The sequence below is a fragment of the Mauremys reevesii genome, linkage group 2 (genome assembly GCF_016161935.1).
Source record: "Mauremys reevesii isolate NIE-2019 linkage group 2, ASM1616193v1, whole genome shotgun sequence".
NCBI lineage: Eukaryota > Metazoa > Chordata > Testudines > Geoemydidae > Mauremys > Mauremys reevesii.
The window spans coordinates 72,486,111-72,514,000 of record NC_052624.1 but is presented as its reverse complement, the minus strand read 5'-3'; the positions used below and the strand labels follow the sequence as shown (position 1 = coordinate 72,514,000).

General features: G+C 42.7%; 2 protein-coding genes across 16 annotated transcripts in view; both read left to right on the top strand.

The window, feature by feature from the left end:
* The window catches only part of SLC4A7 (solute carrier family 4 member 7), a 173,160-nt gene extending 163,578 nt beyond the window's left edge, over positions 1-9,582 (top strand). For all 4 annotated transcript variants that reach the window (XM_039527063.1, XM_039527059.1, XM_039527061.1 and 1 more), the window contains one exon: positions 5,004-9,582. In XM_039527063.1, the coding sequence (XP_039382997.1) occupies positions 5,004-5,085 (82 nt within the window). In that variant the 3' untranslated portion in view covers positions 5,086-9,582. The remainder of the gene's footprint in view (positions 1-5,003) is intronic.
* Positions 9,583-10,962: 1,380 nt separating this feature from the next.
* The window catches only part of NEK10 (NIMA related kinase 10), a 160,234-nt gene continuing 143,306 nt past the window's right edge, over positions 10,963-27,890 (top strand). For 8 of the 12 annotated variants that reach the window (XM_039527066.1, XM_039527068.1, XM_039527067.1 and 5 more), the window contains exons 1-3: positions 10,988-11,119; positions 23,073-23,184; positions 23,551-23,611. In XM_039527066.1, coding sequence (XP_039383000.1) covers positions 23,111-23,184; positions 23,551-23,611 — 135 coding nt within the window. In that variant the 5' untranslated portion in view covers positions 10,988-11,119; positions 23,073-23,110. Of the gene's footprint in view, positions 11,120-23,072; positions 23,185-23,550; positions 23,612-27,890 lie in introns of all 12 variants that reach the window. The other 4 variants (XM_039527065.1, XM_039527072.1, XM_039527069.1 and 1 more) reach the window with 4 other exon arrangements.

The window sequence follows — 27,890 nt, the reverse complement described above, 5'->3', positions numbered from 1 at the left end:
CAGCAGCCTAACTACTGTCAAGTTTATTGTAGGCATTGCTTCAGAGAGTTTGAAGGAGAGTAATGAGGTAGCTTTGCAGGTGTTTTTAGAGAGCTCTTCCCAGATGTGAAGGGCCATCTGGGGGAAAAGAGTGCAGGTGCTTGTTTGAAAATTTAACAAGTGGGTGATAGAGGTTGTCTTTTGCTGATGTCTGCCTGTTTATACTGAATGAGATGACATGTTGACCATGAAAGGCTTTAAAACTGAAGACAAGTAGCTTATGTTTGATGGAGTAGAGAAGCAGGGGAGCCAATGGAGAGTTGCAAAGAGAGGGGTGATGTGGTCAAAGTTATGGGGTAACAGCATTTTAAATGGATATGAGTGGGTTAAGATTGCATTTTTCAAGGCAAGAGAAAATGATGATGTAGTAACTGAGATGATGAGAGTTTAGCTGTGTGCATGGATAGGAAATGCCACATTAGAGAAGTCATGCAAAAGAATCTGTAAGATTTAGATGTAGCCTAGATGTGAAGACCTAGATGGAGGTCAGTTGAAGATGACGCCCAAGTTACTGGCGTGAGTGACTGGTAGTATGATGATGATGTCCACAGTGATTGAGAAGGATATAATGGGAAGGATTTGGGGAAGAAGATTGAGCTCTGTTTTAGCCATGTTGAGTTTGAGCTGTCAGCTAGATGTCCATGAGAAGACATCATACAGGCTGCAATTTTAGATTGGGTAGAAGGAGACAGATCTGAGTCATCAGCCTACAGATAGTAGTTGAATATGTGTTTGTGGATGAGATTACCCAGAGATATGATGTAGAGGGAAAAGAAAAGGGACCAAGGACAGAGCCCTGTGAAACTCCCACAGGAAGTTAAATGGGGGATGAGGAAAATCCTCTGAAGGAGTGATAAGAGAGGTAGGAGGAGAACCAGGAGAGGACAGCCACAGAAGCCAGGTGAGGACAAGATTTCAAGAAGAGCATGGGCTACTGTTAAAGGTGGCTGCGAGGTCAAGGAGGATGAAGATGGAGTACTAGTTCTGGCATTTGGCTAGAAGGAGGTCTTTAGAGACTTTGATCAGAATGGTTTCAGTGGAGCACAGGAGGTGGAAGCTGGATTGGGAGAGGGTCTATAATGGAATTGGAACAGTGGAACTCCAGACAGTAATTGCAAACAGAGTTTAGAAATGAAAGGGAGATGGGGAAGTGGTGGGAGAGGCAAGTTGGGGCCCAAGTGTGGGTTTTTAAAGATGGGAAGGACTGAAGCATGCTTGTATTGAGGGGAAAGAGCCAGAGGAGAGTGAGAGGTTAAGGAGAAGAGTAAGGGAGGAGATGAGTGAGCATGACTGATAACAGGAAAAGAATGAGGTCGCTGGGCAAGGGGAGGGATTAGAGGAGGAGAGCAGATGATAAACTTCATGCTGTAGAGTATCTCTGACAGAAATCCCATGAGGAGACTGACTTCTTCCACTACACATTCGTTCTCTCTTCCTTCAGTTATCTCATCTTTCTAATTAAACAATTTAATTCAGCCCCACAGCAACAATTCTGTTTGCCTTTTCACCATCTTAGACTCACTCTTCAAACTCTCCTCTCCCCTCCTCCTTTTCTCTCTCCCCACAGAATCTTGCCAATTTCTTCCAAGAGAAAAATAATAAAATATGATATGGCCTTCCCCTCAGCTTGTCTGGCCTTCCCCTCCTACAACTCTGTCTTCCTTCTCCCCCGTCACAGATGCAAAATGTAAAGTTTTATACAGCCAAGCATTTGATTCATTTATTTACCCCTTTGTTGGTAGCACTGGATTGGTTGGTCTGCTGCAGAACCATCTTTCTTCCCCACCAGTCCATATAGATATTTTCAGATTAATTAGGCACTTACAGGATGTATTCTACAGTCTTTCATTCAGCTCTGTGGTGCGCTCTAGACCAGTTTGCTGCTCACCTAAGGGACTGATATTAGGAGGCTCACTCTTAGTTGAGTTAATGCCTATTCACCACATTTACACCAAAGCTCTTTGATTTGGATTTTTTTCCAGTTACCAGTCTCTCAAATCTTTTGAGGTTCTGGTCTGTCTTTTTTCTTTTGGAGTCTAGAAAATTCTTCTTTTCTTTTCTGTACAGATGCTGTCCTCAGAGGAGTCTTACTCATGCTCACAATCCAGAACTACCAAAGCTTTCAAACTATACTATTCAAAGCTTTTTGGCCCTCTGGGGGTAGTGGCAGATGTGACTATTTATGTGACAATTTATTGGTCATATATTGTTTCCCATCAATGCCTCAATAAACTTCCAGCCAGTTCTTTGACTATGCTCAGGCAACAAGTTCTCAGAGAAGAGACAGCTCTACTTTCTGGATGAGTGATTTCTTCCTTTCATCTCTGACCCTCCAATCAGTTTCCATTTAAATTAGTTTGTTTCTGTTCTTTGATTCTCCAAGTTATATGGTTCCTTTATGCAATAATTATAAATTAGTTTTTATGATTTAATATCTTATTACATGCAAAACGTATAAAGAATTTTAAAAAGCTCTTTAAAATGTAGCACAACAAATCAAATATGAAGCTAAGATTAAAGACCAATTATGTGTATCATACATAACAATAAATGAGTCAGATATCAATCCAAATAAGGACAGGCTCAAAGGAGCAGCCGTAATTAATTAGTTAATAGTAGAATAAGAAAAGAGGCTAGCCTAAAATTCAGCAAGTGCATTAAGCACTTGTAAAGCATTGCAACTTTGCACTGTGCTCATGCCAAATCTGTTAAGTCCAATAGTGTAAATGAGGTGTTCCCTTCCAAAATCATCTCTGTGCATGCCTGGTTTCCTGATTCAGATGACTATCAAGCATACTTCTCATATTTTTAATCCAAAAATCTCTGCAACAGCCAGTCTCTGTCTGCAATAGAGGAGCAGAAGCGTTAGGTGTCCTGAGAGTGCTCTGGCCACATTCTTACCCATAAAATTGAGAATGCTTTTGCTAATTATAGTTTACTCTCCTTGCTCTTCCTGAATTAATCTGAAATCAGCAGTTACTCCCTTTTCCTGCTGCATATAGGTATCTCTGAATACAACTCTTTCCAACCCAAGTTAAAATATTTCCAAGAAGTTTATTCTAATTGCTAAAAAGCCCAGTATCTATTACAATTAGGCTGCAATAGCATGCAACAACAATAGCACAGTAACATTTAAGAACTGTTTTAGTAAGCTTGGAAGGAGTGGTCAAAAGGCAGCACATCAGAGTTCAAGTCTTTGATCTTGCATACCCAAGGTCAACTGTTCCCCTCAAAAGGAATAAGAGATGGGGGAGGTTGAGAATATACCTTGTATTGCTCTTCAGTGATCCTCCCTTTCCAATTACCTGATATTTGGAGCAGTATAGGTGGTAATCATGCCCTCTTTCCCTGTTGCATCAAATTCTAGATTTCTCCTTTCCATTTAAAAGGGATAATTTTCCCATTGGGTATTCTAAAGTTTAGAGTATATGTTTTAGTAAATAAATGTTACAACTATCTGAGCCCATTGCATCCGCCCTCGATGCCACCGTTGGATGCTGTTCGGACTCAGCTGCTGGATCCCACATGCTCAAGGCTTGCTGGGTCTGATTAGAGATTAGGCATTGTTTGTCCCTTTGTCCGTGGGCACACTCTTGGGGTAGAGATCCTTTGTCCCCTTCTTAGAAATGGGACTTCACAATCCAACTGCACAGGCACAGAAACTAGTGCCAACCCTTCCAAGCTTACTCAGTGGGTTTGCGTACTCTGAGTTCCACTGAAGCTGAGGACCATACAGTTTACTGTTTCCTTCCTCAGGCAGAATGTGACAATGAAAGCAAGTAATTTTGCAAAGTAACTTACAAACCAGTCACATTTCACTCAGACCAAGCACAAGAGAGATACTGATTTAAGAAAAAATAAAAATACCTTCATTTAAATCCCTGCCTCAGTTTCCTTACCACTCTGAGAGCCCTTTAGGATTTGGACAGTGGCTCCTAGGGAACTCAAGATCCTTCCTTCTCTTCCTGCACAGTTTGCCTTCTGGTTCTTGTTGCTTATAAAAAGGCCATTGAAAAGACCCTTCTTTTATAAAGTTCCAGTTCCCCCTGCTAAATGACTGCACTGAGCTGCTTGAAGTTTCTTGTCAGGTAATCTGTTGCTTAGTTAGGGCCCACCTGAGAAAGGACTAGAATCATAGAATATTAGGGTTGGAAGAGACCTCAGGAGGTCATCTAGTCCAATCCCCTGCTCAGAGTAGGACCAACACCAACTAAATCATCCAGTAGTCATCCAGACTACTTTGGGTGGCAGCCAGCTCATTGTTCATGGGGTCTTTTATTTGAATAAAAGACAGTTTAGGTGAACAACTCCTGATGGTTCTCCTTTAACCCTCCACTAGGCACAAGCATTTCTCCAGACATCTTCTGGAATCCCAATCCAATATGAAGGTTAAAAGGCAAAGGTTTAGGCACAGTACAGTTTTACAGTCAAGATGGTGTTCACAAAACAAAATGGAGTTTGCAGATTGATATGGATAAATGCAGACATACTAATCCATAAAAAAATGTCTGTGATATAAATTGAATTTATGACAAATGTTTCTCCCTCAACCCCCACACCTCCAAAAAACCAAAACACTTTTCCCATTTCTATACAATTAACAAAACTAAATTTCCCTGAAAATAATTAAATGATGTAAATACTATTGTTTGGTACACATTTTAGTGTCGATACATTTACATGTCAAAATACATCATTTTCTGATAGGGCAAATCACAGTTCACAAGAATCTTACTATCAGGGTTGGAATGCAATAGCAAAATGGCATGCAAGATTTTACTTTTAGGTTTGTTTGCTGCCTTTTCAAACTAGTACTGTGTGTATGAGATTTTTATTATAAATGCATCCATCTATAAAAATCTCTCAAACTTTGGATGCGTGCATGCTAAAGTTTGGAAGTGCTTGGCTTAATCTTTTTGTCAGGTTTTTTGGAGACCATAAACCTTTGTCTTTACTTTCAACAGCCCTGAGAAACCAGAAAGTGTGAAAATAAGCATGGAAGATTCACCTATAATGAAGTATGTGGATGCTGAAACATCATTATAGAACGAAATCAAGGGGAATCATGTATGTGTGTGTTTGTATGTGTATATATCACTGTAGGATATCATACCATTGAATGGTGATTTCCATGTTTCTTTAAGAAATATCACGTTTGACTCTGCAGTTATTAGCACTGTAGATACTATATGTGTATAATGAGATGTTCATAAAGTAAGATGAGTGGTGATCACTCCTCAAATATTTATTTTATTGGAAATTTTATTTTCATTTTTTTAAATAGGAAGACTGAAATGAATGCATATTCTTTTTGGTAATCAATATGTGCATAAATGTAAAATCAGCTTTTGCTGATAATTATTGGTCCACATTACTTAGTATGTTCTAATATGTCTCTGTTGTAACTTCTGCTACAAAATTTTGTTTTCAGTGCAGGCAATTACATTTGTGATTTTTTGCAGGGAAAGCACAGATTATATCAGTTTCCATAGAACAAATGTTAATGTGCCATTACGTAAACTGCATATTTGACTTTTCTCCACTATATGATGATGATCTTTCTGGATTCTGTGATTCATATTTCATGGCATTGGCCTTTCAACCATAAACTGATACATGATGTAGTCCCTAAAATATATATAATGCTTTTCCATCCCCTTTTAAAAAAAATCTGTTCTTCAAATCCTATTATATTACTCAATAGCAATACGGGTCCTCTTTAAATGTAGTTTTAATCTCAAATCAGTATTTGATATTTCTGGAAGCTCAATGTTTAATGTAAAATGGCTCTCTAACACAAATAATTTAGTATGTATTTAGTTTGGTTGATAACTATTTATTAGAGCACATTACATTATAGTTTTGAACTCTTAGAGATACGTTCTCTTCTCCCTGTGCATGCATAACTTCTGTTGACATTAATGGAAGATCCACGTTCTCAGAGAGGAAACTGAAGCCTTTCCAGCATCTCTTGTCCTCATCAGAATCTTTTTCTTGAATTAGGCTTTATTCTTTTTTTAATTTATAAAGTGTTTGACTAATTTATCATCAGTTGGTTATAATTCTGAGATAGCTTTATGACCAGTATTTTATGGATTACAAATTACCTTGGGTTTTGTGTTTACAGTTCTGATCCTTTCCATTGTAAAGGGCATATTTGGTAGCATATTAACCTTAATTTTTTTTTAAAAAAGTTTTATTTATTTTAATTGGTATGAATCTTAATACTGTGTAAAACAAATTTGAAAAAGTTAATATTTGTATACTAAGTTTATTGGGGCCCTCGGACATTTAGATAGTTCACTGAGAATGCAGTTGATGTGTTCCAAGTTATTGTACTGGTATCTCCAACCCCTGCAATGTGTAGTGTGAGCATTTGTATTTGAGGAAATGTTATAGTTTTATGTAAAGATCAAAATCTTGATCACTTACCTGTTTTCACTGTTGATGTTTTTTTGCCTTATTTTTGGGGTTTTTTGGTGTTCCTTTATTTTCTCAAATTATTTATCTAAATTTTGAGCTGCTAACAGCATTTGCTAGGCCCATAATAGTTTTAAGTACAAACTACATATATTAAAAAGAGAGGGCACTATTTTCAAAAGCACTCACCTTTGGCTTAACTCTGCTCCTATTGAAGTTAATGAGAGTTTTTTCCCTTTGATTTTATGCTTAAACTCTCATTAACTTCAAAGGGAACAGAATTAAACTCGGGCAATGTTTTCCAAAATACTACTCAATGCGGTGCTGGCAATTCGGGGTGAGGATAATTTTACAGTAAAACTAAAAACAGTTATTGGGCATGGTGGAAATATTGCTACTGGCATTAAAGTTGTACTAAAAAGTTAAACTTTACATAGATTACCATCCCCTTTAATTGTAATCATGGTATAGTAAAATGGTGCTGCTGAGGTTAGGCTGAATTCCAGGGAAAAAAAGTTTTTTTGGACACAGACAACAATACAAAGCAGTATGAGTAATGCTATACAAACGGACATCACAATAATAGCTAAAGTCTGAGCAAAATCAAATAAAGTCTGCACTATGAATTTGACTAATACTGAGTCAGGCACAGTATAGGTGTTTGTTCATTCCTGGGTGTTTGTATGGCCTGTTTCTGAGCCTGAACATATGCTCCTTCAAGGAACATGTTTTTTCTCTGGTTGAAATAAGATATATACTAGAATTATGGCTCTCTCTCTCTCTTCTCCCCCCCCCCCCCTCAAACCTCAGGAAGAATGAAGTCCATGTCTGCAAGTCAACTCTTGACTGTTAAGTATCTTGTTTCTGATATAGTCAAGAAGGAGAATAAAAACTCCTCTGCCAGTGTACATAGCATTATCCACAGTGCTTTTTTACTTACTGGTCTTCCTTTAGCATTTTATTCTTCCATGTCCACAGCTGCACAACAGTTTCCAAAGACCCAAACCGACATCACAGGTCTTGAGATTTTTAATCCTTTAATGCCAGAGTTCAGGGTTTCATGACACTGAATATTTTGCATCTGGTTTTCATTGCCAAAGCATTAATAAGTTTTGGCCACTTTACAGGAAGTGGGTATTTTTCTATTTAAAGTAAAAAATTGAAATTCTCTTAGAATCACAGTATTCCTTTGATTCTGTTGAATAATGTAAATAATTAATCAGTGCCAGAAATACCATGACTTGCAAAGTTGTTTACATTTTGTTCCAATGTTCTTGGTTAATAATGTGTTATATTCTCACTTCTTTTTAACCACTGGACATCAGAATCAGACATGGTATTACATGCATAAAAACCCAGTGGTAACTTATGTTTAAGTAATTTACTGCTTATTTTTTACTTTGTATAAATGTTGTTTCCTTCTCTGCATTCAAAAAAAAAATCACGTATACAGTAAAATAGTGAAGGACATAGTTTCCTGTACGCGTGTGTGTGCGCGCACATACATATGTTCCCTTAATAGGTGTAAATGAGCAGTGATAATTACTGTACACTGATTTACCTTGGGGTAAAACTTAAAATTAAGCCAATATTTTCCATTCTAACAGTGGAATAAAATAAACAGCCCTGCACTTTTTAGATGCCTTGTTTGCCAGGGATGGAGCTTAATGCTACTGTGTATCTGGCTGCAGAGCCACCTCAGGAAATTCCTTTTGATCCTTTTTAATTTATTTATAAAGATGTATGTTTACATAAATATAGGTCTTAATTTTGACCACTCAATTCAGATATCTCCTAAAAGGTCTCATTTACAAAGCAGTCATTTTAAAACATTAACTTCACAAAAACTCATTTTTAGTATTTTCCTATGTATTGCAAGAAAAACATTCTAATTCTGTTTTAGATGTGTCCAAGTTAATTATACTTTCCTCTTTGTTTTAATGTATATGTTTTTTACGTAAAAAATGCAAAATGTTCCAGGTTGCCAAGTTATCATCACAAAACTTGTAGGACAAAATTCAGAGCCACTAGTGTTTTGGGTTGTTTTTTTTTCCAGCCAAACGTATTAACTATTTCTCTTATGTTTAACAAAACCTCTCCCAGTATCTTTCATTTCAAATGCATTTATCTGTGTAAACAGTAGTTTTCTAACATTTTCCCTTTGCAAAGGCAGATTCAAAGTGCTATCAAATATAACTGTAATAAATAGGTGCAATTTAACAGAACCTGTAGCATAATAAAGGGTTATATATTGTATATAAATTCTGTAAATGAAACTTAATTGGTTCATATTGTTTTAAATTCACAAATATAGAATTTGTAGGGCATTAACACAACATATTGATTCTAATTTGCTTTTGTTTCATATTAGTAATTCAGTGTTTTAAATTACTCCTCTAGGTCACATCCACTATCTAGCATAGTACGAGTGTGTGAAGGGTGGCTTGTTTATATCAACATTAATTTATTTTATAGAAAATGAATTTATGACTACAGGCACACAGTTTTGAGTCTATGAAAAAGTAGTGTTATAAATGCAAAACAAATTTGCCTAGTGATTTTAATTAAAAATGAATTTTATTTTGTAACTTTTTTAGTAAAATTGTCAGCTGTAGGAAAAACTTTTAGTTGGAATTGATATTAACCTAAAGACTTTTTCATATTGAATTTAGTACATATTGACGGTTATTTGGAGTTCTTGGAGTAATGTGTCAGACATCCAGGGTTTTTCTAAATAAAGACGACATGGCATTTATAACCATATTTTTCCCTTTTGGTGTTATGTGATTCACATTGTTTTTCTGTGTCTTCCAATGTTCAGCACATTTAACTGAACAAAATTTTTAATTTTAGTATTCATTATATTTGGTCACTTGTGATGTAATTACATTCAATACAGTTCCAGCTTTTTATGACTGCTTTTCTAAATAAAACAGTAATGCTTTTACTTTTATAATAAAACCCAAAGCAAGTTAAACATTATTCCAAATGGAGAAACAATGTTTTAAGTTTATATAAAGTACACAGTTCTCTGACGTCTCTAATGTAAAAGATCCAGCCTTTGTAATTTGTTTGTGATTAGAAGAAAGTTATTTTTTGTAATGTTTCAAAAAGTTGGCAAAAGCAATAAAAATCTATTGAACTGAATTAAATGTTTTAATTTCTCCTTCCATGCAATATGTAAATGGCAAGTACAGGATTAATGGCACTGATTATAAAACTATTCCAGTATCGTTCGCGCGCGCTCTCGCTCTCTCTCTCTCTCTCTCTCTCTGATAAGGGACAGACAGCCTTGAAAAATAATGTGTTGCATCTGCTGACTTTTGCAGACTTTTCTGATTTATGGAGTGATATGTGTGCTCTATTTTTCTACACATGAAAGTTATTATAGAATAACTCCATGTGTAGAAAGGCACTAAGTATCTGAGCAAATGATCTATATCTGTTGTGCTGCAAATGTGCCAGAATTAGTCTGTATTGTATGACATTCTGACAGAATGATCCTGTAAGTGTTAAATTTATGACTTTCTAACCAGATTTAGAAATTGCCCAAATTATGAGTACTCAATCAAAACTGGATTAGGTGTGTTAAAATGAAATAACCAAAATTTCCAACCAAATAACCAAAAAGAGGATGGCTTCCAGGAAAGGCAGGTTTCTTCTGATTTACTGTGTACAGTAAATTTCAATACAATTATTAAAAGCATGCCAGCAGGTACCTCCATCTTCCATTATAAATACTTATTTTAATTTTAGCCTCTTTATGAGTTGGAAAACTGGTGTGGATTGAAAACCTATGTAGATACTGAAGGGAAATTATATTTCGCCAAGTTTTTGTTGTTTTTTGGGGGGAGGCTTGCACAATGTTTGAGTTGCAGGTCCTGTAACTGCTTGAACTAACTATGGAAATTTTAAAGAGGTAACTCCTGGTGCGCAGGGAGTTACAGCCTGGCTGTATTTAAAGGCAATAAGTTGCAAATAAGCAAAGTTATTAGTGTGTTTTAGAGCGGACCCCTCTGGGGCGTAGTCCCGCTCTGAATGGGATTTTTGTGCCTTGGTTCAGTGGGGCCGGGGTCGGAGCGCTTCCAGAGGCGGGGACCCGCGCGTCGGTGCGAGCTAGCGGCTCAGCGGGAAAGGGGCCGCAGCGCTCGCTGCTCCCAGCACCCGCCCGCCCCCGTGCATGCCGCCCCCGGGGCGCTGAGGCGGCCGGAGCAGGCTGGGCTGCCTCACTCCTCTTTGCGAGCTCCCCCAGTGCCAGCGCCGCTTCGCTCCTAGGCCCCACCTGGGGGAAGCCGCGGCCCTGCACCCCCTCTGGTTGGGGGAGGCCTCGACCCCCGCTCGGGGCCCCAAGCCCCAGGACAGTGACCCCATCCCACCGTGTTACTTTGACCGAGCTCGACCCCGGAGCGTTGCTGTGACCATGGCAACAGCGGCGGCGTTTAGCCGTCTCTATGGTGCCCCGCACCTTGTAGCAAGGAGGACAGCGATTGGACGGGGAACTCGGCGACTCCGAAGAAGGAGTGATCTGATTGGCTGCGGGGCTGTCAGTTGATTAAAAAAACAAACTCGGGGGCTGCGGCAAGAGGAGCGGGGCCCGGGGGGCGCCGGAGCGTAGAGAACGGGGGCTTCCCCGAGGACTAGCCCCTCCCGCCGCCGCGCAGTGAGTAGGAGGGAGCCCGCTGCCGGGTTGGGGAGGGTGAGGGGCGCCTGGGCCCGGCCACAGGCGCGTAACGGGACCCTCACCGCGGGGCGTGCGCCCCTCCCGCGAGAGAAGCCGGGAAATAACTCGGCAGCGGGACTGACCCGAGGTGCTGGTCTGCAGGAGGCCGGTGTGTCTTGGATCGCAGGGAAGGTGGCGGGTCCGAAAACAGGGAAGTCGCTGCCCCTGTCCCTTCTGTTTGCGAGTCCTGGGACGGGGATCGAGGCCCCCTCAAATTGGGCTGGGTGAAGACCCATCAGACCCGGGCCACAACTGAACACCGGGGGCAACATATGAAACAACAGGGACGGCAGTGAGATCAAAGGCTAAAAATCAGGGATCCAGAGGGGTAGGGTGACCAGACAGTAAATGTGAAAAATCGGGACAGGGGGTGGGGGATAATAGGAGCCTGTATAAGAAAAAGACCCCCAAATCGGGACTGTCCCTATAAAATCGGGACAGCTGGTCACTCTGTGGAGGGGACACCCACCAGAGAACCCCTGACAGCACCAGCGGCTTCTCCCAGGTCTCTGAGGTGTCTGTGGCCACTGCCCAGAGGTCTGATTGGATAAGGGGGGGGGGGGGGACCAGAGGTATTCCCTTCAGTTCTGAGCCCCACGTCATCAGAGATGTGTTAACAAGTTTGGAGGAATGAGAGGGACGTGGAGAGTGTTAAATACACACAGTTTCTGCATAGCATTTCAAACTGGGTTTGAAAAAGCAGCAGGAAAAGAAAGCAATCTGATAACTTTTTGCAAGTAATCCCTTGAGAATATGTACAAACTCAGTCTGAACAGTATAAAAAAATAAAGTTACATCAGCAAACTCAAGGCAAGATATCTGAGGTGAATCAGACCAGCTAATAGAAGATAACACTGCTAAAATAGAGATTCCGTAATACTTTTTCCTGCTAAATACAGTCTAGTTACATAGTTCTGCTCCCATCCAACCCCAAATCCCAGTTGTGGAAACTGAAAAGGAACCAAATCATTGATGCTTTAATCTATCATCATAATTTCCAAACCTCCCAGTCACCAACAGCATTCCCAAAAAGGTCTGTATAATGGTTAAAGCACAGAAAATGGATTTAAGAGAGTTGGATTGTTATCCCTGCTCTGTCACAGACAGGGGTGGCTCCAGGTACCAGCACACCAAGCATGTGCCTGGGGCGGCAAGCCACGGGGGACGCTCTGCCGGTCTCCACGAGGGCGGCAGGCAGGTTGCCTTCGGCAGCACACCTGCGGAGGGTCTGTGGGTCCCGCGGCTTCGGCGGACCTCCCGCAGGCTGCCGCCAAATCCGCAGGACCGGGGACCTCCCGCAGGCAAGCTGCCGAAGGCAGCCTGCCTGCCGTGCTTGGGGCGGCAAAATACCTGGAGCCACCCCTGGTCGCAGACTTGTTGTATAACTCTCTGCAACAACTTAAGCTCTTTGTATCTGTTGCCACATCTCTAAACAGTGATTTACCAGGATAGGCTCAGGCAGGATCTGGGTCTTGAGCTGGATAAATGTGCACATGAACCCACAGTGCTCCAATTGAATTGTTTGTATGGAGGGAGAATGTTGGATTCCACCATAGGAACTGAGGAGATTGCTTTGGAAGGACAGAGATCCAGCATGTTGGATGAGCATATTGATTTGTTATGGGAAATCTAGGCCTGTTTAGGCTCAGTCCTTTTCTGGACTTAAAATTAAAAAGGTCGTAGAACAGTTTTTGAACGAAGGGCTGGGGGAAAGCCAACAGGTTCGGAGGAGCATGTGGTTTGGACAGAGGCATCTGTTAATGGAGATTCTCTACGTCCTAGTAAGGAGGAGAGGATGGAAGATGATAAAATACAGGATCTGATAACAAACAGTCAAATGAAAAAAGTCCCATTCAGTTACATCATGTAATGGCAGACAGCTAAAAAGTGACAAGTTTTTAAAGTGCTCATATACAAATGCTAAAGTCTAAATAATAAGATGGGTGAACTAGAGTACCTCATATTAAAAGTGGGTATTCACCCACTAAAGCTCATGCTGCAAAAACGTGTGTGGGGTCTATAGCTTCAGATAGATTTTTGTTGCTTTTTTCATCCACTGATACTCATATTAAATGACATTGATATAATAGACATCACAGAAACTTGGTGGAATGAGGATAATCAATGGGACACAGTAATACCAGGGTACAAGATATATCGGAAGGACAGAACAGATTGTGCTGGTGGGGGAGTGGCACTATATGTGAAAGAAAGCATAGAATCAAATGAAGTAAAAATATTAAAAGAACCAAACTGTACCATAGAATCTCTATGGATAGTAATTCCATGCTCTAATCATAAAAGTATAGCAGTAGAGATTTATTATGGACCACCTGACCAGGATGGTGTTAGTGACTGTGAAATGCTCAGGGAGATGAGAGGTTATTAAAATAAAAAACTCCATAATAATGGGGGATTTCAACTATCCCCATATTGACTGGGTACATGTCACCTCAGGATGTGCTGCAGAGATAAAGTTTCTTGATACCTTAAATGACTGCTTCTTGGAGCAGCTGATCCTGAAACCCACCAGAGGAGAGGCAATTCTTGATTTAGTCCTAATTGGAGCACAAGATCTGGTCCAAGAGGTGACTATAGCTGGACCGGTTGGTAATAGTGACCATAATATAATTAAATTTAACATCCCTGTGGTGGGGAAAACACCACACAGCAGCCCAACATGGTAGTATTTAATTTCAGAAAGGGGACTACACAAAAATGAGGAAGTTAATTAAACAGAAATTAAAAGGTACAGTGCAAAAAGTGAAATCCCTGCAAGCTGCATGGAAACTTCTTAAAGACACCATAATAGCGGCTTAACTTAAATGCATACCCCAAATTAAACATAGTAAGAGAACCAAAAAGGTGCCATTGTGGGGAAACAACAAAGTAAAAAAAAAGCAGTAAGAGGCAAAAAGGCAGCCTTTAAAAAGTGGAAGTTAAATCCTAGTGAGGAAAATAGAAAGGAACATAAATTCTGGCAAATGCAGTGTAAAAAGTGTAAACATTGGAAGGATAAAAAAGAATTTGAAGAACAGCTAGCCAAAGACTCAAGAAGTAATAGCAAACATTTTTTTTAAGTACATCAGAAGCAGGAAGCCTGCTAAACAACCAGTGGGGCCACTGGACGATCGAGATGCTAAAGGAGCTCTCAAGGATGATAAGGCCATTGTGGAGAAATTAAATTAATTCTTTGCATCGGTCTTCATGGCGGAGAATGTGAGGTAGATTCCCAAACCTGAGCCATTCTTTTTAGCTGACAAATCTGAGGAACTGTCCCAGATTGAGGTGTCATTAGAGGAGGTTTTGGAACAAATTGATAAGCTAAACAGGAATAAATCACCAGACCAAATAATATTCACCCAAGAGTTCTGAAGGGACTAAAATGTGAAATTTTAGAACTACTAACTGTAGTGTGTAACCTATCATTTAAATCAGCTTCTGTACCAAATGACTGGAGGATAGCTAATGTGATACCAATTTTAAAAAAGGGCTCCAGAGGTGATCCCGGCAATTACAGGCTGGTAAGCCTGACTTCAATGCCAGGCAAACTGGTTGAAACTATAAGAGAATTGTCAGACACATATATGAACATAATTTGTTGGGGAAGAGTCAACATGGTTTTTGTAAAGGGAAATCATGGCTCACCAATCTACTAGAATTCTTTGAGGGGTCAACAAGAATGTGGACCAGGGGGATCCAGTGGATAGAGTGTACTTAGATTTTCAGAAAGCCTTTGACAAGGTCCCTCATCAAAGGCTCTTAAGCAAAGTAAGCTGTCATGGGATAAGAGGGAAGGTCCTCTCATGGATCGGTATCTGGTTAAAAGAAAACAAAGGGTAGGAATAAATGGTCAGTTTTCAGAATGGAGAGAGGTGAATAGTGGTGTCCCCCAGGGGTCTGTACTGGGACCAGTCCTATTCAACATATTCATAAATGGTCTGGGAAAAGGGGTAAACGATGAGGTGGCAAAATTTGCGGATGATACAAAACTACTCAAGATAGTTAAGTCCCAGGCAGACTGCGAAGAGCTACAAAAGGATCTCTCAAAACTGGGTGACTGGGCAATAAAATGGTAGGTGAAATTCAGTGTTGATAAATAACAAAGTAATGTACACTGGAAAACATAATCCCAACTATACATATAAAATTATGGGGTCTAAATTAGCTGTTACCATTCAAAGAGATCTTGGAGTCATTGTGGATAGTTCTTTGAAAACATCCACTCAATGCGCAGCGGCAGTCAAAAAAGCAAACAGAATGTTTGGAATCATTAAGAAAGGGATAGATAATTAGACAGAAAATATATTGCCTCTATACAAACCCTTGGTATGCCCACATCATGAATACTGCATGCAGATGTGGTTGCCCCATCTCAAAAAAGATATATTGAAATTTGAAAAGGTTCAGAAAAGGACAACAAAAATGATTAAGGGTATGGAATAGCTTCCATATGAGGAGAGATTAATAAGACTGAGACTTTTCAGCTTGAAAAAGAGACGACTAAGGGGAGATATGATTGAAGTCTATAAAATCATGACTGGTGTGGAGAAAGTAAATAAGGAAGTGTTATTTACTCCTTCTCATAACTCAAGAACTAGGAGTCCTAAATGAAATTAATGAGCAGGTTTAAAACAAACAAAAGGAAGTATTTTTTCACACAACATACAGTCAACCTGTGGCACTTTGCCAGAGGATTTTGTGGAGGCCAAGTCTATAACAGGGTTTAAAAAAGAACTAGTAAGTTCATGGAGAATAGGTCCATTAATAGCTATTAGCCAGGATGGGGAAGGATGGTGTCCCTAGCCTGTTTGCCAGAAGCTGGGAATGGACGACAGGGGATGGATCACTTGATGATTACCTGTCTGAGGCACCTGGCATTGGCCAGTGTTCGAAGACAGGATACTGGGCTAGATGGACCTTTAGTCTGACCCAGTATGGCTGCTCTTATGTTCTTATGTTAATACTTCCATATCTCACAGGAGTGTTGTGAGACTTCAGCAATGTTTGTAAAACACTTTGGAGACTTGGGACTGAAGAAGTGAAAAGTGTTTTGTTCGTATCAGGTTTGCTCTAATATACAATATCAAAACCCCTTTAAATAAATGATTATTCCAAATTAAATATTAATAAAATTATACCTTCAGATCTGTAAAATACTTGACATAGATAAATATGAAGACTTCTATATTGATAGAGTTTGCAAAAGTCGTTGAAAATAGATGAGTTGCTCTTTAAGAATGCGTAAATGGATACATGAGCTTGGAATCTTTTGGCAAACATTGTCCACAGGGCCCCAAGTTTAACATCCTTTCTCTGGGTATTATAGAAGAAGTGGACCCAACCACTCTTCATTCTAACTGGCAAGGGGGCAGTGAGCTCAGAGTGCAGAGCAGTATCTTTGATACTTCTCATGTCAGGGTTCATCCTTTTTTCTAACCTATCAGCATTATATTTGTATATAGCTAGTTTGTTACTTTTAAAAAAAAAGTATACTGATTGCTGTACATTTAAAATGCCAGCCATACCATCACTTGGTCTTTTTGTTTGCATTTAATAACTAATTCAAAGTTAAGGTTCCTATGTTTACTAGCTTGTCACTTTGATAATTCATATTGTCAAAGCTCTGTGATGCCTACCCCGTGGTGCATGCCATTTGTTAATATAAAAGGAAAATATGTACATGCATCAGGTTGTCAAGGAAGAAAAATAAATCCTTTCATGATAAATATTAGCTATACAAGGTGGCATAAAAATAATCTGTCCTGTATATTTTGAAGTAGTGACTTACTGACAGGCAGCCATGACCACAAAAGAAAAATAAAAGCAATGAAATAACAAAGGCAAATAAATAAGCGACTCTCAGGACTTCCTCAAATCAGCTGTTCAGTTTTCTTCTAATTTCCACTCCTTCCTGTCCTTGGGCCCAATCCTATAAAGTGCCAACAACCTCCTGAGATGCGCTGACCACCCTCATCTAGTGGGAGTGGACCTGATTCAGATCTCTGTGAACTGGCAGAAAGCTGGACTTTTATTTAGAGCTGAATTGGGCATTCCCTTAATGAGATCTACCCTTTTTGTAGTCCCTGACTTTCTGACACTCTCAACTTAAAAATGTATATGTTGCAATGAACACATTTCTATATGTATGTTTACTAAAAACATCTTGGATTCTTTTTCTAGGACCTCAACTACCTCCTCCTGTAATAGACCTATAACTTCTGACTGAATTACTGAAGTCCTTATATTATGATTTAAAGACTTAAAGTTACAGAGAATCTGCCATTTACTCTAGTTTAAACCAGAAAGTGACCTGTGCCCCATGCTGCAGAGGAAAACAGCCTCTCCCCCAATCTGACCTGGGAGAAAATTCCTTTCCAACCCAAAATATGGTGATCAGTTAGACCCGGAGCATGTTGCAAAACCCACCAGACAGCAGGGGCGGCTCCAGGCCCCAGCATGCCAAGCGCGTGCTTGGGGCGGCATGACGCAGGGGGCGCTCTGCTGGTTGCCGGGAGGGCGGCAGGCAGGCCACCTTCGGCGGCCTGCCTGCAGAGGGTCCGCTGGTCCCGTGGATCCGGTGGACCTCCTGCAGCTTCGGTGGAGCCGCGGGACCAGCAGACCCTCCGCAGGCACACCTGCAGGAGGTCCACCAGAGCCACGGGACCAGCAACAGGCAGAACGCCCCCCACGGCATGCCGCTGTGCTTGGGGCGGCGAAATGTCTAGAGCCGCCCCTGCAGACAGACATCTGGGAAATAATTCTCTCTAGTCACTCAGAGCCATCCCTATCTAGTGCCCCATCTCCATCCATTGGGGATATTGCTACTAGTAGTCAAAGATGGGCCATATGCCATTATAGGCAATCTCATCATACCAGCCTCTCCATGAACTTACAAGGCTCAGTCTTGAAGTCAGTTATGTTTTTTGCCCCCACTGGTCCCCTTGGGAGACTTCTTTCAGGACTTCACTCCTCTGATGGTAAGAAACATTCACTTAATTTCAGGCCTAAACTCATTGATGGCCAGTTTATATCCATTTATTCTTGTAGTAACATTGGTGCATAGCTTAAATAATTATTTTCCTTCCCTGGTATTTATACTTTTGATCAGGGCCGGCTCCAGACCCCAGCGCGCCAAGCGCGTGCTTGGGGCGGCGTGCTGCGGGAGGGCGGCAGCCGGCTCCCGTGGACCTCCCGCAGGCGTGCCTGTGGAGGGTCCGCTGGTCCCGCGGCTCCGGTGGAGCATCCGCAGGCACGCCTGCGGGAGGTCCACCGGAGCCACAGGACCGGCGACCGCCAGAGCGCCCCCGTGGCGTGCCGCCCTGCTTGGGGCAGTGCAATTCCTAGAGCCGCCCTGCTTTTGATGTATGTCTAGAGAGCAGTCATATCTTCTCTCAGCCTTCATTTGGTTAGGCTAAACAAGCCAAGCTCCTTGTGACTCTTCTTATAAGGTAGTTTTACCAGGGCCGCCCAGAGGAGGGTGGGGGCAAGTGGGCATTTGCCCTGCAGGGGCCCTGCGAGCCCTGGCCCGGCGGCGGTCCGGGTATTCGGCGGCATTTCAGAGGCGGGGGGCCCTTCAGTGCTGCCAAAGCCCCGGAGCGACTGAAGGGCCCCATGCTGCCGAAGACCCGGACCGCCGCCGGGTGAGTACAAGCGCCGCAGCTCCCCCGCTTTGCCCCAGACCCCCTGAATCCTCTGTGCGGCCCTGAGGTTTACCATTCCTCTGATCATCCTAGTAGCCATTCTCTGCATCTGTTCCAGTTTGAATTCATCTTTCTTAAACATGGGAGACCAGAACTGCACACACTATTCCAGATGAGATTTCACCAGTGGCTTGTATAATGGCAATGACACTTCCCTATCTCTACTGGAAATACCTCACCTGATGCATCCTAGGATTGCATTAGGCTTTTTTCACGGCTGCATCTCATTGGTGGCTCATAGTCATCCTGTGATCAGCCAATACACCCAGGTCTTTTGTTTCTTCTGTCACTTCCAACTGATAAGTCCCCAGCTTATAGCAAAAATTCTTGTTGTTAGTCCCTAAATGCATCACTTTGTACTATTAAATTTCATCCCATTTCTATTATTCCAATTTTCAAGGTCCTCCAGGTCTTTTTGTATGATATTCCACATCTCCTCCATATTGGCAATATCTCCCAACTTTGTGTCATCTTCAAATTTTATTAGCACATTTGCACTTTTTGTGCCAATTGTGATGGGTTGGATCACAGAAACCCCCTGGGAGCTGCCACCTGATGTGCCAAGACTACTCCTGCCCCTGCCTTCCCTGCCAGCTCAGGACTCCAGCACCCTGTCTTGCTGAGCCAGACACACTCGTCTGCTCCAACAAAGACCCAGGGTCTGAATTACTTGCCCCAAAGCTGCAGGTTTACCTGAAAGCAGCTAACAGAAGTACCTGACTTTAACACTCAGATGCCCAACTCCCAATGGGGTCTAAACACAAATAAATCCGTTTTACCCTGTATAAAGCTTATACAGGGTAAACTCATAAATTGTTCACCCTCTATAACACCGATAGAGAGAGATGCACAGTTGTTTGCTCCCGCAGGTATTAATACATACTCTGAGTTAATTAATAAGTAAAATGTGATTTTATTCAATTCAGAAAGTAGGATTTAAGTGGTTCCAAGTAATAACAGTAAGTCATCAAGCAAAATAAAATAAAATGTGCAAATCTATGTCTAATCAAACTGAATACAGATAAGATCCTCATCAGTTCCAGAATGCTAATCTCTTTTTAGCACTAATCTCTTTTACACACTAATCTCTTTTTAGTCTGGGTCCAGCATTCACTCACAGTCCTTGCAGTCATTGCTCTTTATTCCAGTTTCTTCCAAGTATCCTGGGGAGTGGAGATGCTCTCTCTTTAGCTAGCTGAAGACAAAATGGAGGGGTCTCCCAGCGGTTTAAATATGCTTTCTTTTGTGGGTGGAGACCCCCTTCTCACCCTTATGCAAAGTCCAACTCCAAGATGTAGTTTAGGAGTCACCGGGGCAAGTCACATGTCCATGCATGACTCACAGTTTTTACAGATAGCATCCATTGTTTACATGCTACCTTGAACATCTTCAAGTAGACTTCTTATGTCCATTGGAGCATTCCAAGATCCATTGTCCTTTAAGTGTTTCTTGATTAGGTACTTAATTTCAACATTCCTTTCTCCAGGAACTGGCCAAATGCTCTACTAAAGTTATTTAGAAATCAAGCCAGTACACAGCCAACATTCATAACTTTTCGAATACAAAAATGATACATGCATACAAATAGGATTCATACATTCAGTAGATCATAACCTTTGATCATGGCATATGTAGCATAAAACACATTCTAAGCATATTTCCATAAAACCTTATGGGAGATACCATCAAACCAATGTCATTAATGTTAAATAAGGTTGGTCCTATGACCGATCCTTGAGGAACTCCACTAGTAACCTCCTGCCAACCTGACAGTTCATAAATTTCAGAATGACCTGTAGTAGTCTCCCCTTTAACCAGTTCCTTATCCACCTTTAAATTCTCATATTAATCTGCATCTTCTCCAATTTAACTGATGCTCTTCCACATGGGAAATTATTAAGTGCCTTACTGAAATCCAGGTATATTAGATCTACTGCATTTCTTTTGTATAAAAAATCAGTTCTTCTCAAAGAAAGAGATCAGGTTTGTCTGGCATGATCTACCTTTTTAAAAGCCATGTTGTATTTTATCCCAATTACTGTTTAGCCCTATGTCCTTAGCAACTTTCTCTTTCAAAATTTATTCAAAGACCTTGCATACAATTGAGGTCAAACTAATTTGCCTGTAGTTTCTTGGATCACTTTTTTTTCCATTTCTCAAAAATTGGTACTAATTAGCAATTCTCCAGTCATAGGGTACGACCCCTGAGTTTACAGATTCATTAAAAATCCTTGCTAATGGGCTTGCAATTTCATGTGCCAGTTCCTTTAATATTCTTGGATGGGGATTATCCAACCCCCTCCCCCGCCTCCTCTGTTTGGACTGTTAAACTGTTTGCAATTGACTTCCATCTCAGATGTGGTAATTTCTACTTCAGTATCCTCATGTCCATTAGCCACCCTGCCACTACCTCTAAGCTCCTCATTACCCTTATCAAAAACTGAGGCAAAGTATTTGTTTAGGTGTTGGGCCATGCCTAGATTATCTTTAATCTTCACCCCATTCTCAGTGTTTAGCAGTCCCACTTCTTCTTTCCTTGTTTTTATTTATTTATTTATTTATTTATATAGTTATATAATCTTTTACTGTTTTTTTTAATTTCCTTTGCAAGATCCAACTCTGTTTGGCTTTTGGCAGTTCTCACTTTTCCCCTGCACTTTCTGATCTCCAAGAGGTAGCTTTCCTTGCTGATTCTTCCAATCTTCAATTTCTTGTAGGCTTTCTGCTTTCTCTTAATAACCTATTTGAAATGTTTGTTTGTCCACTTTGGTGTGCAACCCTTCTCTGAGAATTTTCCCCCCTTGTTTGGGATCCAGGCTTTATACAGATTCTACAACTTTGCCTTAAAGTAGTTCTAAGCCTCCTCCACATTCAGACACTTGAGTTCTTCAGTCCAATCCACTACCTTAGCTAATTCCCTTAATTTTTTAAAGATTGTGCTTTTGAAATCAAGGACCCTTGTTGCAGACCTGTTTTTGTTTCCTTGCATTTAGTTTAAACTGAATTAATTCATGATTACTCCAAGATAACATACATGCGCAGCTTCTGCATCGAGTAATTTTCATTGTTTTTTCCATTCTTGGGCCACTGCCTCTGCTGTCTCTGTAGCTGTCATAGCCTCCCTCTCATTTGTAAGGTTTTCCTATCAACCATGAAGGCTAAAATTGAGGGTGAAATCCTGGCCCCAATGGGAGTTTTGCCATTGACTTTAGTTGGGCCAGGATTTCACCCCTAGATTATTTTTTTTTTTAAATGAGAGTTTAGAATCTGTAGAAACTGATGGCACTAGATTTGGAAAGTTTCCTACTCTCATGGGCAAGTTGATATTTTTTTCTAGTCTTGACTATATCATTATGGCATAGCACAGTGGTTTCCAAACTTTTAGTAAGGCCAATGACCAACTGCATTTTGTGTTTTTTTTGTGACCCATCATTATATATACAGTCCTTCTGCCCCAGCACCGCAACCCTAGTCCCAGCCCACTGGTAGGGGGGTGGCCCAGTGGAAAGGGGGTTGGAGAATGAGCTCATCCTGCAGCAGTGAGTGCTGTCCTGTGGGGTTGGTCTCGGCTCCCTTTTCCTGGAGTTGCGATCTGGCACATGGGGTCACAGTGCCACTCAGGTTTGGCCCAACCACTCCATCATCATGCTGAGGAGCAGCTGGTCTAACCCACAGTGGTGCTGCAACCCTTAGTGCCCAGTCGTAATACCTGAAGTTGGAGAGCCAGTCCCAATCCTGCAGGACAGGCGCCACCACTGCAGGGTGAACTTGGTTTCCAACTGCCTTCATTCACCTCCCTCAGCATCACTTAGTACAACAGGGTCCTGATCTCAGTGGGGGCCGTCTGGCACTACCATAATGTAAATAGCTAAATCCACAGCGAGAAATAATAATATGCTGGAGGAGGGAACAAGCTAGTAAAAATGGATGGTGGTACAAGTTACTTGGGATCCCTCTTTGTCCTCTCTATCCTCTTGCCAAAAAACAGGTGTTTAGGACCCAGGACTTACTTATCTTGTCTTTTATGTCCTGTATTTTAAGGGATGTCCTCTGTTTAATACCTAGTGTCTCAGGTTGGGCATACAGTACATCTATTCTTTTTCACATCTTGAGTCCTAAAGTTTCTCAAGTTGGTTCTACTTGCTGCCATTATAGCACAATCGTATTCTGTCATCCACTTTATTTTTAAGGGAATGAGATGTTAATTCTGCAGTGTTGATGTTTTACAATGCCTGATCAAGACAAAAAGGTGAAGAGCACAGAAAAGGGAACAGACAAAAAACCTCAAGGGATCACTGCAAGGTATAGTATCTGATAATGGTTTAGTTTGTTTGAACCTCAACAGTGACTTTCTGGAATTTGTACCATCTGCCAAAGTTAAATGCTTTAACATGAAATGCTCTATACACCTGGCAACTGTTACTCTGGTCACAGAGTTTATTTAGACCGTTGGTGATTTCAGGCATTCTGGAGAAACAAATCAATGGTTATGTATGCAAAAATAAAACAATAGTCTACTAAGGCAATGCCAGAGAATTGCCTTTTCTCTCACCAATGTCGATCACACAAATTGACCTTATTTATATTGAGCAGACTACTTGTTGACATGGTTATAAATAACTTTGTCTAATGAGTTATTAATAGATACATTATTATGTTTTATCCTAGGGATTACTCTGATCTTAAAAGACTTCGGTCTCTTTTAAATGTCCAGTCAAGCAAACAGCAGGTATTTTTTAGTAGTCATTATTCAACATGCTGAACAGTTGTATGATCATGCAAAACAGTGATTGTGGTAGTCAGTGTGAATTTTGTGCATTGTCAGAAATAGTCAAAGAAGTTTTTAGTGAGCTCATGTGCAGTTCACTTCACTAGAAACTTTTATTTTTTTTGGCAATAGCAGAGTTTCTCTCTAGGGAAAATCCCATTTACACAGTGTAAAGGAATGAAATCAATCAGCTTTTTATGCATATATGTCATATTCATTTTTAAAATAACAGCAAAATTATCTTCATTTGTTTTGCTGTGTCAACATATCTAGCAGAGTTTATGCTGTCACATTTATCGCTAAACAATTTAACAACTTTGCCTTTTTCCACACCCTTTGATAATGTCATGAGGAAGTAGTCCCCATTTTCAGAAAGACGCAGGTTAATTATAACATCATGAAAGGAAGTGAAGGATGCAAAACCACAGGTAAACAATTCCACCATGATTAAATAATCTTTAGAGAAAGACAACTTGAGGTTACAACTATGTCAAGAAAATTGATTACACTGGTAGTTATCTGCTTATAAGGTCTTCTTCGAGTGATTGCTCATGTGTATTCCACAATACGTGTGCGTGCTCGCCACATGCACCAGTGTCGGACGTTTTTCCCCTAGCAGTACCCGTAGCAGTGCCCCTAGCAACCATGGTGCGGTATTAGGGGCGCTGTGTGCTCCCCCAACCTTCAGTTCCTTCTTGCCGGCAGTGAAGGTGCTTTGGAACTGCTCTGCTCTAGCTTTGCTGTAGCTCATCCCCATAACTGCTTGTTCGTTCAGTGTGTGGTACCTGTAGTTAGTTAAAGGGATTAACAAATTTATTTTAGCATAAGCTTTTGTAAGGCTAAAGCCTACTTCACCAGATGCATGCAGTGGAAAATACAGTAAGAAGATATAATATATATATATTGAATATGAAAAGATGGGTGTTGCCATACCAGCCTAATGAGACTAATCGAATAAGATGGCTATTAGCAAGAGAAAAAAACGTTTGCAGTGATAATCAGGATGGCCCATTTCAAACAGTTGACAAGAAGGTTCAAGTTGCAGCAGATTCCTGCCCAGGCCACCCATTCAAAATACAAGACCGCTTATAAAAAGTCGTGGGACTATAAGAGGCGCCCACAGAGGCCTGCCCCCCAGCCTGGGTCCTCCAAGGGCAAGCAGGCGGGGAAAAGGCAGTTTTGACGGGATGCCCAGAGGCGCCCTGCCAGTCCTCCTCAGGGATCCACCCTCAATAAAGCTTCCCTTCTCCAATTGGTTGTGTGCTTTCCTCCCAGAGTGGTCGCAGCTGAATTTGGACTGATGGGTCCTCAACACCATCTCCCGGGGCTACAACCTCCAGTTTACTTCCACCCCACCCAACCACCCTCTGCCCCATCCCTCCTGGGGGACCCCTCGCACGAGGCTCTGCTCAAGCAGGAGGTGGGGCGGTTCCTGGGCCTAGGAGCAGTGGAAGCAGTGCCAGGGGAGTTCAAAGGCAAGGGGTACTACTCTCGCTATTTCCTTATCCTGAAGGCCAAATTGGGGCTCAGGCCCATCTTGGACCTGCGGTGAACCAGTATATGGTGAAGCTCAAGTCCCGCATGGTCTCCCTGGCCTCCATCATCCCCTCCCTGGATCCCGGGGACTGGTACACCACCCTTGATCTGCAGGAGGTGTACTTCCACATTCATATATTCGAGGGGCACAGACGCTTCCTCTGTTTCATGGTGGGGCAGGAACACTAGCAATTTACGGTCCTCCTGTTTGTCCTGTCCACTGCCCCCAGGGTATTCACGAAATGTATGTCAGTGGTAGCGGCCTACCTCAGGCACCGTGAGGTCCAGATCTGGACAACTGGTTGGTCAAGGGCAGCTCCCGATCGTAGGTGCGGGATCACATGACACTCCTTCTGTCCATGTGCTCCGCTTTGGGCCTGTTGGTAAACATCACCAAGTCCACGTTATACTCTGTTCGTTGTACCGGGACTATCGGGGCGGTTCTGGACGCCTCATTGGCCAGAGCCTCCCTCCCACCGGACAGGTTTGAGACCCTGAAGGGGCTCATCGATACAGTCACAAGGTTTCCAGTGACAGCAACCAGAGCATGCCTCCAGCTCTTGGATCACATGTCGGCGTGCACGTATGTGGTCCATCACGCCAGACTCAGGATGAGGCCCCTCCAGCTCTGGTTGGCCTCTGAGTTCTCCCACGCCAGGGACAGGATGGACAAAGTCCTCACAGTGCCCGAGCCAGTGATCACCTCCCTCCAGTGGTGGTCTTCCCCAAGAAACATGCTCCAAGGGATCCCGTTCAGGGGCAGGGCCCCGTTGCTGGAACTGGTGTACGACACGCTGGACCTGGGATGGGGGGCCCATGTGGGGAAGGTTCAGACCCAAGGTCTGTGGTCAGCTCAGGATTTGACCCTCCACATAAACATTAAGGAGCTCAGTGTGGTACGACTGGCGTGCATGCCTTCTGCTCACAACTGGATGGCCAGGTGGTCAGGGTTCTTACGGACAACATGACCTCGATATTTTACATCAACAGGTAAGGCGGAGCCCAGTCCTCTGCCCTCTGCCACGAAGCTCTCAGGCTATGGGACTTTCGTATAGCCCACGACATCTGCCATCTACTGGGGTCCAGACCGTGCGGGCGGATTGCTTGAGCAGGGACTTCTCCTCTCGGCACGAGTGGTCTCTCCACCCAGAGGTGGTGCACAGACTTTTCCAGGTGTGGTGAACTCCCCAGGTGGACCTGTTTGCAACTCGGAAGAGCTGTCACTGTCCTTAGTTCTGCTCCGGGGGAAGGGCTGGGATGGGGCGCTATCTCCAATGCCTTCCTCCTGTCCTGGTCAGGCCAGTTTCTCTGTGCCTTTCCGCCATTCTCGCTGATTGGAAAAGTCCTGGAAAAGATAGACGGACAAGGCCCGGGTCCTTCTGATTGTCCTGGCATGGCCCAGGCAGCATTGGTATGGGACCCTCACGGGCCTGGCGGTCGCCCTGCTGTGGCTGTTGCCGTCCGGCCCAGACCTACTTTCCCAGGACCAGGGCCGCCTCGTCCACCCCAACCTAGCGGCACTCCACTTCACAGTGTGGCTGCTCAATGGTTAGGCCGGGAGGAGAGGACATGCTCAAAAGAGGTTCAGCGCGTCCTGTTGGAAAGCAGGTGATCCTCCACGCACCAAGCCTACTTGGCAAAGTGGTCTTGGTTCTTCCAATGGGCAGATGAGCGGGGCATTTCCCCCATGGCTGCCCCAATCCAGCTTATTTTGGACTACCTCCTTCACCTTAGAGCACAGGGCTTGGCACCCTCGCCCATCAACGTGCACTTAGCGGCCATATCGGCCTTCCACCTGCCGGTGCAGGGCCACACAGTATTCTCCCATGCTATGACTGGCTGATTCCTTAAGGGATTGGATTATCTCTTCCCATATGTCAGGCCCCCAGCCTCACAGAGGGACCTGAACGCGGGGCTGGCCTGCCTAACGGGCCCCCCCGTCTGAGCCACTGGCTACATGCTCCTGGTCGCACCTCTTGTGGAAGGTGGCCTTCCTAGTGGCGATCACGTTGGCTAGGTGGGTCTCAGAACTCAGGGCCCTGACCTCCGAGCCCCCGTACACGGTGTTCCATAAGGATAAGGTCCCGCTCCACCCACATCCTTCGTTCCTCTTGAAGGTGGTCTCTGCCTACCACATGGGTCAGGACATTTTCCTGCTGGTCCTCTGGCCCAAACCCCATGTGTCCAGTGAGGAGCGCTGCCTCCACACGCTGGATATGCGACAGGCTCTGGCTTTCTACTTGTAGTGGACAAAACCATTCAGAAAGTCCTCGCAGCTTTCATTGCCTCAGCCAAAAGCATGAAGGGTCGGCCAATCTCCACTCAGCGGCTCTCCAATTGGATCACATTGCATCCATACCTGTTATGACCTTGCGGGAGTCCCCCCTCCGTCAATTGTGAAGGCACACTCAACTAGGGCGCAGGCCTTGTCAGCTGGCTTTTTGGCCCATGTCCCCATCCAGGACACTTGTAGGGTTGCTACGTGGTCTTCAGTTCACACTTTCACCTCGCACTAAGTGATCGTCTCCCAAACCAGGGAGGACGTCGGGTTCAGCAGGACTGTGCTCCGTCCCAAGAATTATTGAACTCCTTCCACCTCCAACAGATACAGCTTGGAATCACCTATTGTGGAATACGCACGAGCGATCATTCTAAGAAGAAAAGACAGTTACCTTTTCTGTAACTGGTGTTCTTCAAGATGTGT